Consider the following 11,927-nt stretch of genomic DNA (forward strand, 5'->3'; position numbering starts at 1 on the left):
TCAGCTCCCACTCTTCTCGTGCCCTATTTGCAGTCTACCAACACTGAGTACAGACGGAATCTCTTCAATCTGCCTATAATTCACCAAGATGGGCCCAAAACGTCCTTCATCTTCTGCATGTGGGGTTATTTTTGATAAGTGGATTTTTTGATAAAGTGGTAAAGCTCAGAGGAAGATGGTGACCGACTGTGGTGTGAGTGGTGAAAGCAGTGATGCAGTGAGTGATTTGTTTATGTATTCTTTGTTTTGTTGTTTTCTCTTATTATTTTTTGCTTTCTCTTATTGTTTCTAGTTTTTCCCTTTACTTTAAATAGACTTCTAGTATTTAGAATGGTAAATAATAAAAACATGTTAATTTAGCCAAATAAATAGAGTACCTATTTTGTATGAATTTTTTTGGACCACATCCCTCATCTCCCCTATTATCTGTTGTTTCTTACAAGAATTAAATGTTTGTTTTATGCAAATTTTTATATATGCGAGGCCTCTTGGAATGCATCTCGCGTAAATTAAGAGTTATCTGTGTATATATATATATATATATATATATATATATATATATATATATATATATATATATATATATTATTTCATGTATATGGCTTCCACTTCTGAACCTTTATTGTACCTGAGCTGGTTTGTTGCCATGTTTCCAGTTAACAAGCATATGATAATCTTACTCATCTTTCATCCTTTGCCTGAATTATTCTAAAATAAAAAATCGTTATATACAGTTGAACCTTGCATCTATGGACACAGAATTAATGGATATTGGATGCAACAGACACATTCTATTGGTCAGAATACATAGACCATGAGCCAAACTGTCTGGTACAAAAGTTAAAAAATCCCTGGTGATGTGAACTGAGTCTGGTATTTCAGTAATTGTCTGCTACCTAGGTGGCAGTACTCTTGAAAACATCAATAGATCTTTTCTACACTCTTAAACACTTTTTAAATATTCCTTTAGCATGTCAAGGAGTTTCACTTCTGCTATTGTAAAATTTTTCCTCTGGCACTTGGAGTCACTGCCAAAAGGCTAAGAGGGTGTAGGACGGTTAGGTGGCATCATAGGGGCTTAAATAAAGTAAAAATTTAGCACAAAAAAGCGGAAATAATACCACAACACAAATAAAGATGTTGTGGATGTGTGCATAGAGAAGAAACTGAATATGATCTTGATCTCAGTTTTGATCATACAGATGACAGGATTTCTCCTGAGCCAGGCCTTTGTATCAGTAACTCCTGTAGGGATGCTGAAAGTTATGTTGCTGTGAACTGAGTACTGTACTTGTTATTTGTAGACCTTAGTGAATTTTTTTCCTTTATATTTTCAATATATAAAGGAATTAACTAATACACCCAACATCAACAGACAACCCAATTAGTTTGTAGATGGGAGGCTCCACTGTATATGTATATATTTTTAATGGCTTTTAATTTGAAGATGGAGCAGTGGTAATATATACACTTGGCATTGTATTTAAGTTATGTGGCATTGCTGCCCCTGTATCTTTGACATGCTGGTCCCCTGGGGTGCAACACAACTAGCTTGCCACTGACCTAGATCAGATCAGTCATTTATGGTCCCTTTTGTAGGTTGAGATAACAGTGACAATCGCAGATTTAACCAATATCATAAGTATTAAGTTGTTTTACAATGCCATAGTGCCTCCACTGGTCCCACAACCCCCTTGCTGTCTGTATGCTATAATGTAATATGCCTTAAGAGTCAGCATCAGTGATAGGAGTTATATATCGTCTGTCTATTCTAAACTTGCTGGATCCTGGTCTTGGTGTGAGGAGTGGACATTTGGCTTACTGTTCAAAATATATTGTAGCTTATTGATATCATTCATTTTATGTGTATAATACTTGTTTTTTGTTGATTAACACAATTATCACAAGAAAGACTTCTGTTTTCCACAAAATATGACAACAGGCATTTCCTTCCCAGACCAGTTAAGAATAGACAGACTACTATTAATGTGTCAGTTTATCATGTTTGTCACTGATTTCAAAGGTTACACATTTTGATGTCTTTGAGCTCCATGAAATTTATTCTTCAAGTGTTTTTACCTATCAGAGAAGGCTTCAATAGTGACAACTTTTGAAACATTTATGAAATGATTTCATAGCAAATAAAACAATTAATTATTTTCTCTTTTCTCTCCGGTGTTGCTGAGCAAAAGATTTTTGAATAGCTATAAAGGCTAATGAAAGATGACCATAGTTGTAAAAGAGTTAAACTTAGGAAATAACAATCATTGTAGTGTTTTGTTACAAATTCCAATACTTGATTCAAAATGTTAAAGTGCAGTATTGCTGTAGGTGTTGAGTTGGCCCATCACTTCTTGAAGATTGTATTACATGCCTAATGTAGACTGTTTTGAATGTTGCTTTCAGTATATCTGTGATGAAATGAGGAGTAAGAATTTCTACATTTACAAAGTTGTCGTCTAAATAAGGGATGAGATGAGTGCTACTTCTGCTCTGCTTTAGTACAAATTATGCTGTTGGATTCTTCAAAATCTACTTTTGTTTGATTCAGATCTTCATCTTCCTATAAGAATTTCAATCTTTTATTTTTTGTTATCAAGATTTGTACTCTACAGAAGTTAGCTGCTTTTATAATTTTGTGCTGGCACTATATAGCAATGTTGTTGTGGGGTATTACATTTTTATATCTATCAGTCATTCAATTGAGTCTAAAGAGAATGGTTCACAATGCTTGCCATGTGTTCTGTAAAACCCATTCTGCCATTCAACATCAAGCATAAGTTAGCTGCTTTTATAATTTTGTGCTGGCACTATATAGCAATGTTGTTGTGGGGTATTACATTTTTATATCTATCAGTCATTCAATTGAGTCTAAAGAGAATGGTTCACAATGCTTGCCATGTGTTCTGTAAAACCCATTCTGCCATTCAACATCAAGCATAAGGATCTCTTGCACTTGTGGGTTATTTAACATCTCAGATACTATGGTGCAATATTGTGGATGTGTGTGACCAGCTGTGCTGTTTCTAGATTTGGTATAGGACACAGAGCTACAAGTGTGTGTATTGCATTGTACGGGTCACTATTTTTTTTTTGTTTATTTATTTTTTATTTATTTATTTTTTTTAAGAAGGGAATACAGCCATGAGCAACAAAAATGATTAAACAAAAAAGACCACTTAATGCCAGTCCTTGAGAAGGTCTGAGAGATTTAGTTAAAAGAATGTCTTGAAACCTCCCTTTTAATTGACTACAAGTCGAAGGAAGATGAAAATACAGAAGCAGGTAGGGAGTTCCAGAGTTTACCAGAGAAAGGGATGGCATTAAAGAGGTGGACAGAATAAGGATGAAAGATGAAAGTCTTGTCCAGCAAGGCCACAGGGGAAGAGGAACCATGCAGTTAACAAGATCAGAAGAGTAGTTGGCATGAAAAATAGTGATGCAACATTCCAGCGGTGAGAAAAAAGCTGAAGAAAGTCAGTCAGAGGAGGGCAGTTGATGAGATGAAAAGCTTTTGATTTCCCTGTATCTAATAAAATTTTGGCAGATAAGGCCCCGAACAGATTTAACAGTTGGAGGGGATAAGAAAGCCTAGCAAGGACAACTCAAGACATAACTTCATAGAAAATGTTTTTAGCTAGAGAAGAAATGTGAAATTTCCAGTTTAAATTATAAGTGAAGGACAGACTGAGAATACTCAGTGTAGAAGAGGATGACAGTTGAGTGTCATTGAAGAAGAGGTGACAGTTGTCTGAAAGGTTCTTCATATTGAGTTAATAGATGGAGAAATAGAGTTTTGAGGCATTGAACACTACTAAGTTTGCTCTTCCCCAATCAGAAATTTTAGAGAGATCAGAAGTCAGGTGTTCTGTGGCATCCCTGCATGATCTGTTGATTTCCTGAAGGGTTAGTTGTCTATGAGAAGTCTATTAAAAAGTGTAGGGTGGATAGGACAAGTAGTTTTATTAAGATCATTGATGAATAATAGGAAGAGAGTGGGTGACAAAACAGAATCTGAGGAACACCACTACTAATAGATTTAGAAGAACAGTGGGTGTTTATCACAGCAGCAATAAAACAATGGGAGAGGAAACTTGAGATGAGGTTGCAGAGAGAAGGATAGAAGCCATAGGAGGGTAGTTTGAAGATCAAAGCTTTATGCTAAACTATCAAAAGCTTTTGATATGCCTAAGGCAACAGCAAAAGTTTCACCAAAATCTCTATATGAGTTTGAACAAGACACAGCCAGGAGCCATACTGACAATCAGATAGAAGATTGTGAAGTGATAGATGTTTAAGAATCTTCCTATTGAGGATAAGTAGAATACTATTGAAAGAAATTTATCAATGTTATCACTAATTAAATTCAAGAACATGATTGTCAAGATGAAAATAACTAAAATGCTATTGTAAGGGTCATCTGTTACATATGAATATATAGCCCTTATGTAGTATGTATAGAGTAAAATGGATAGATAGAATGAGAAATGAGGAGGGTGTTTGAGCAAGTTGGCTGGAGATCATGCAAATTATGTGTTAAGATGGTTTGAGCATGTAGTGAAAGTGAAGGATGCTAAACTTTTAATGAAGTTATCAAGAGGATGATGTACACTTCCCAATTGGGGAGTAGAATTGCCACTATTATATCCAGAGTATTATCCATTTCTGTAACTTTGAATGATCCCTGCTTTGATGCTCCAACCACAGCAATAACCTCCCAGTAAATAGCTTAAATTCATGAGCCCCAGTGAGATTTGATCTGCCGACCTTTGCAATGCCATGTTAGTGCATTATCATTGTACTAGCCAGAGGCTGCATCTTGATACACTGTGTCAAATGGTACAAAACATTGATCCTATGTGTTTATATGGCAGTATCTTCAGGGTCTGGTGATGCATATTCTACTTAACAGTTGTTATAAACTAAATACTCGCAACTAGATTCTCAGTGTTTTATTACTTATTTATAATCTCTTGCTAAATATTTTGTTTGAAATGTTTTCCAATGATCTTTACAGTGACCAGTTTTTTTATCTGACAAATCCGTAAATGGGTTGGGCAAATACTATTTGTGCTGAGAGGATATTGTGACTTGTGGAGATGAAAGAACTAGTGAATATCAGACACAGTGACTTCTGTAAAATAACCAAATAAACTCGAGTTTGTAGTGCTTTTGTAAAGCCTTAGTCTATGCATGTGTTGTGGTTGAATACCCAAACATATCAGGAACGAATAACCAAGGTATAAAAGGTTGGTTCTATTTCTAAAGAAGAAATACATCAACTCAGAGAAGACATTGGGATACAAAATATAAACAGACAAGATGTTTATAGACAATGTCATCAGGCAATCTTCACCTGTATTCCATTATGATTTTGCATCAATACATGATTTTTCATTTCATGTATATCAGGATTTTTATATGGATATGTTAACTGTATAACTTCAATGGATAAAGCAATGTTATATATGTAGAGGAAAAGATAATATTTGTCCTAAGGTGATGGTACATCCAAGACCCAAGACCAATGAACATATTATTGAGCTTGTTTTTCCATATTTTTTGCTCTTTTCTTCATGATAATGGCTAAAGGTGTTCCAAATATTATATCGGTTGGTTTTATAACACACAAATAACCAAAAGATTTCTTTCCAACTGACCCTACTTGCTCCTGCATTTCCATTTTCCAAGGACCTGAACTTTTTTTTTTTTTTTTTTTTTTTTCGTAGGGAAGAGGGTCAGCCAAGGGCAAACAAAAAGAAAGTTAAAAAAAAGGCCCACTTGAGCGCTGGCCCTCCAAAGAGTGCAAAAAGTGCCAAAACCGTCAGCCAGAATTAGGGGAGCAAATGCCTTGATACCTCCCTCTTAAAAGAAGACAAGTTCTAGGAATTCAGAAATACAGATGCAGGGAGGGAGTTCCAGAGTTTACCAGTGAGAGGGATGAATGATTGAGAGTACTGGTTAACTCTTGCATTAGATCTAGAGTTGGACAGAATAGGGATGAGAGGAAGAAGAAAGCCTTGTGCAGCATGGCCGCAGGAGGAGGGGAGGCAAGATCAGTAGAACAGTTATCGTGAAAATAGCGATAAAATATAGAAAGGGATGCAACATTTCGGCGGTGAGAAAGAGACTGAAGACAGTTAGTCAGAGGAGGGGAGTTGATGAGACGAAGAGCTTTCGATTCCACCCTATCAAGCAAAGCTGTGTACCTGAAACCTCCCAAACATGCGAAGAGTACTCCATACAGGGACGGATAAGGTCCTTATACAGAGTAAGCAGTTGGAGGGGCGAGAAAAACTGTCGGAGACACCTCAGAACACCTAATTTCATAGAAGCTGTTTTAGCAAGAGATGAGATGTGAAGTTTCCAGTTAAGATTATGAGCAAAGGACAGACCGAGGATATTCATTGTGGAAGAGGGAAACAGTTGAGTGTCATTGAAGAAGAGGGGATAGTTGTCTGGAAGGTTGTGTCGAGTTGATAGATGGAGGAATTGAGTTTTTGAGGCATTGAAAACTACTAGATTTTCTCTGCCCCAATCGGAAATCTTAGAAAGATCGGAAGTCAGGCGTTCCGTGGCGTCCCCGCATGATCTGTTGACTTCCTGAAGGGTTGGACGTCTCTGAAAGAACGTGGAAAGATGTAGGGTGGTATCATCAGCGTAGGAGTGGATAGGGCAAGAAGTTTGGTTAAGAAGGTCATTAATGAATAATAGAAAGAGAGTGGGTGACAGGACAGAACCCTGAGGAACACCACTATTAATAGGTTTAGGAGAAGAACAGTAGCTGTCTACCACAGCAGCAATAGAGCAGTCGGAAAGGAAACTTGAGATAAAGTTGCAGAGAAAAGGATAGAAGCCATAGGAGGGCAGTTTTGAAATCAAAGCTTTATGCCAGACTCTATCAAAAGCTTTTGATATGTCTAATGCAACACCAAAAGTTTCACCGAAATCTCTAAAAGAGGATGACCAAGACTCAGTAAGGAAAGCCAGAAGATCACCAGTAGAGTGACCTTGATGGAAGCCATTCTGGCAATCAGACAGAAGATTGTGAAGTGACAGATGTTTGAGAATCTTCCTATTCAGGATAGGTTCAAAAACTTTAGACAAGCAAGAGATTAAAGCTATAGGAAGAAGATTGTGAAGTGACAGATGTTTGAGAATCTTCCTATTCAGGATAGTTTCAAAAACTTTAGACAAGCAAGAGATTAAAGCTATAGGACGGTAGTTTGAGGGGTTAGAACGGTCACCCTTTTTAGGTACAGGCTGAATGTAGATGAGCTTCCAGCAGGAAGGAAAGGTAGAAGTTGATAGACAAAGTTGGAAGAGTTTGGCCAGGCAAGGTGCAAGCACAGAAGCACAGTTTTTGAGAACAATAGGAGGGACCCCATCAGGTCCATAAGCCTTCCGAGGGTTTAGGCCAGTGAGGGCATGGAAAACATCATTACGAAGAATTTTGATTGTAGACATGAAATAGTTAGAGGGAGGAGGAGAGGGGGACAAGCCCAGAATCGTCCAAGGTGGAGTTGTGAGCAAAGGTTTGAGAAAAGAGTTCAGCTATAGAGACAGAAGAGATGGCAGTGGTGCCATCAGGATGAAATAAAGGAGGGAAAGATGAAGAAGTGAAGTTATTTGAGATGTTTTTGGCTAGATGCCAGAAGTCACGAGGAGAGTTTGAGTTTGAAAGATTTTGACATTTTCTATTTATGAAAGAGTGTTTGGCAAATTGAAGAACAGACTTGGCATAATTCTGGGCAGAGATATAAAGTGCATGAGATTCAGGAGATGGAAGGCTCAAGTACCTTTTGTGGGCAACTTCTCTATCATGTATAGCAGGGGCAGGCAACCTTTTTAGAGTGAGTGCCAGATGAGACTCTTGGATGGAGGTCGCGGGCCGGAGTGAAAAACGAAATCTCACGACAAATGCATGGAATACTATAGTAATAAAAGAAAACGTATGCACACACGACTACTACTACAACTACTACTACTACTAATAATAATAATCATAATAATAATAATAATAATGAAATGTAAAGTAATTCAATAGTATAATTTATTCATTTAAAAACTTAAAATTTATTAGAGTTTCTTCTCTACTTTTAGTGGGAGGTCCGGGCGGATTGCATTAATAAAGCCTAGCAGGGTGGCGGGCCGGACGCTAAGCCTTCGAGGGCCGGATGTGGCCCACGGGCCGGAGGTTGCCCGCCCCTGATGTATAGCATGAGAACAGGCTGAGTTAAACCAAGGTTTAGAAGGTTTAGGTTGAGAAAAAGAATGAGGAATGTACACCTCCATGCCAGACACTAACACCTCTGTTATGCGTTCAGCACAAAGAGATGGGTCTCTGACACAGAAGCAATAATCATTCCAGGGAAAATCAGCATAATAGCTCCTCAGGTCCCCCCAACTGGCAGAGGCAAAACGCCAGAGGCACCTTTGCTTTGGGGGATCCTGCGGAGGGATTAGAGAAATAGGACAAGATACAGAAATGGGATTGTGATCGGAGGAGCCCAACGGAGATGAAAGGGTGACAGCATAAGCAGAAAGGTTAGAGGTGAGGAAGAGATCAAGAATGTTGGGCGTGTCTCCAAGATGGTCAGGAATACGAGTAGGGTGTTGCACCAGTTGCTCTAGGTCATGGAGGATAGCAAAGTTGAAGGCTAGTTCACCAGGGTGGTCAGTGAAGGGAGAGGAAAGCCAAAGCTGGTGGTGAACATTGAAATCTCCAAGAATGGAAATCTAAGCGAAAGGGTAGAGGGACAGAATGTGTTCCACTTTAGAAGTTAAGTAGTCGAAGAATTTACTATAGTCAGAAGAGTTAGGGTAGAGATAAACAGCACAGATGAATTTAGTTTGAGAGTCACTGTTAAGTCGTAGCCAGATGGTGGAAAATTCAGAAGACTCAAGAGCGTGGGCACGAGAGCAAGTTAAGTTGTTGCGCACATAGACGCAACATCCAGCTTTGGAATGAAAATGAGAATAGAGAAAGTAGAGGGGACAGAGAAGGGGCTACTGTCAGTTGCCTCAGACAGCTGTGTTTCGGTGAGGAAAAGAAGATGAGGTTTAGTAGAGGAGAGGTGGTGTTCCACAGATTGAAAATTAGATCTAAGACCGTGAATGTTGCAGAAGTTAATGTAGAAAAAGTTGAGGGAGGTGTCAAGGCATTTGGGGTCATCAAATTAAGAGGGAGGTTTTAAGACATTTATCCATTTCTTTTGCCTAACTCTCTGAGACCTGCATGGGGGCTGGCAACTAAATGGGCCTTTTTTTTTTTATCACTGTTTCTGTTGCCCTTGACAAGTTTTTCCTCCCTTACATAAAAAAAGAAAGAAAAATTTGTAGACTAGGGAGGCAGTTGTGTAGTGGATAAGGTGGTGAGCATGGGATCGGGCATATGTCTATGCATAGGTTCGAATCCCACCACTTGCCATCTTGGAACCATGTCATTTGTTGAGTGGTTTAAAGTTATGTACATATTACCATGATACCCAGGTTTTAGATGAAAGTGTAATTGCCTTTTACCAAAGATATGCTTAGGTGGTGATATGGGCTCTAATATGGGTACCACTATAAATATAATTGCCTGTGCTGCTAATGGGTGGAAGCTGGACAGCACTTCCCATACTCTTCAAATATACCTACAGGTGCTATAGGCTATAACATTAAAAAAAAAAAAAAAAAAAAAAAAAAAAAGTGGCTGTGCAGACACATTTTTCCCACAATCAGATGTTTATAAGGACAGAAATAAGTGATTTTACAGGAGGAAGTGGTGCTGCAGAAACTTTGGGAACCTCACAGAATCTCTTTACAATTTAGATAAGTGTAAAAGAGAAGAGAAAAGATTATCAAGTGATGATAATACTGTGACTTGAATTCTTTAAAAACAGTGATCCCAAGACACATTTCTAACTTTGGATATGCCTTTTGTCTGTTTTTCTTTAGAAACTTGCTCCTCATTGGGTCTTTTCTTTACAAAGCAGTCTAAAGGGAATTCAGTATTGAATCAAAAATAGTGAGTGAATATATACTTGGTAATTTTCAATAAACTTTTTAGAGACGAGAACATCAGTAACCTCATTATTAATACCATTAGTACCAAATAGCATTATTGTAGCATTATTATTTGGCATAGGACCTTAATGTGTTAATACATTATCCCAAATGTAAATTTGAGTTGTTAGCAGTTTATATGAGAGGAGCAAGAAACTTGGAAATAGAGTTTATGTTTTTTTACGGAATGAATAGGATGCTTTGTTGTTTGGGAAGACAACTTTATTTATTTATTATTTTTTTCAGACTCGGCGGCGCATCAACTATGAGAAGGCCAAAGCAATATACAATGAGGACATGAACCGCAAGATTCAATTTGTCATGAGAAAGAACCGTCATGATCCGTGGGTGGGGTGTGCGTGAGGCATCCACTGCTGCTGAAGGTACCTACATAAGGGTCCCTAACATTTAGGTTTGCACACATTTAAGGGCTCCTCCATTACCTTTAAAAAGCTGTAGTTGAAGTAACACAAGTTTTAATGTTTCTAGTGACAAATTAACATTTCTACATGAAAGCAAAGGTCTGAGAAGGAGACCAAGGAGGAGAGAAAAGGAATATTACTGATGCAAAGTGTAACAGGCACAGAGTAAAAATATATGAGAAAAAAATTACATTACTATGTTTATCTTTTCACTGTCTTTGTAATAGTTGAGAAGCAGATTGACCAGCAGATCATTTTAAATGTGAGAAATGCTGCAGCTTTTGGAGATGAAAGAAGTTGTGAGGAGAAAAAAGTTTGAGAAAGTTTTGTGAGGGAAATAAAAAAAATCAGTTTGCCAAGGCTGAATTAGTTTGTTTCCTAGGACGTGCCCTGAAAAGTTTTAGTAATTCATTTATGAATATGCCTTGGATATATTAATTGTGGTTTCTACATGTATGTAAATAGCCTATGTTCTCGTTTATTAGCTTATAAAATTCATATCATATCTTGACATATTCAGTTTGGTAAATGCCAAAAGACAGAACTTTTATTGTATTGATAGATCTCTTGGAAATCTGATTAATCATCTCTGTGGCCTTTGAAAATAATCATGGTGTGAGAACAGAGTGTTTCTCAACATAGGCCTAAGATGTAGAGAGACGAGTTGAACCTTGAGATACAAGAACCTGGCCTTCAAGTAATCTGAGATTGGAGGATTGTATCCCTGCCAGCCTATATGCAAGTCTCTCTCTCTCTCTCTCTCTCTCTCTCTCTCTCTCTCTCTCTCTCTCTCTCTCTCTCTCTCTCTCTCTCTCTCTCTCTCTCTCTCTCTCTCTCTCTCTCTCTCTCTCTCTCTCTCTCTCTCTCTCTCTCTCACACACACACACACACACACACACACACACAGGAGACAGAACACAGAGAGCTTAGCTCGGGCCCTGTAATACACAAATAGGTAAATAGGTAAATACACACACACACACACATTTATGTGAGGGATACATTCCTGAAGCTACTGCTCGTGTAATATGAAAATCACATGTGAACATGATTACCAAACTAAATTGTACACTGCTAGAGGTTCCACTGTTTATATATATATATATATATATATATATATATATATATATATATATATATATATATATATATATATATATATATAAATCTAGTGTCTTGGAACAGATTGAAATGATTTACATTGTTTCTTATGGGGAAAACTGTTTTGGACTTGGAATAATTTTGACATTGAACAGCCTTCTGGAATGAATTATATATATATATATATATATATATATATATATATATATATATATATATATATATATATATATATATATATATATATATATATATATATATATATATATATATATATATATATATATATATATATACCCCTCGAGTTTAGCGCTTGCTTTCTTCTTAAGATATAGCGCCAAACTCGAGGATCGC

At 37.3% G+C, this 11,927-nt stretch overlaps 1 protein-coding gene across 8 annotated transcripts in view; it reads left to right on the top strand.

Moving 5' to 3' along the window:
• The window catches only part of LOC123509818 (28S ribosomal protein S21, mitochondrial-like), a 43,904-nt gene extending 33,240 nt beyond the window's left edge, over positions 1-10,664 (top strand). For all 8 annotated transcript variants that reach the window (XM_045264371.1, XM_045264376.1, XM_045264375.1 and 5 more), the window contains one exon: positions 10,297-10,664. In XM_045264371.1, the coding sequence (XP_045120306.1) occupies positions 10,297-10,413 (117 nt within the window). In that variant the 3' untranslated portion in view covers positions 10,414-10,664. The remainder of the gene's footprint in view (positions 1-10,296) is intronic.
• Positions 10,665-11,927: the final 1,263 nt, after the last annotated feature.

Source organism: Portunus trituberculatus, chromosome 27 (assembly GCF_017591435.1).
Source record: "Portunus trituberculatus isolate SZX2019 chromosome 27, ASM1759143v1, whole genome shotgun sequence".
NCBI lineage: Eukaryota > Metazoa > Arthropoda > Malacostraca > Decapoda > Portunidae > Portunus > Portunus trituberculatus.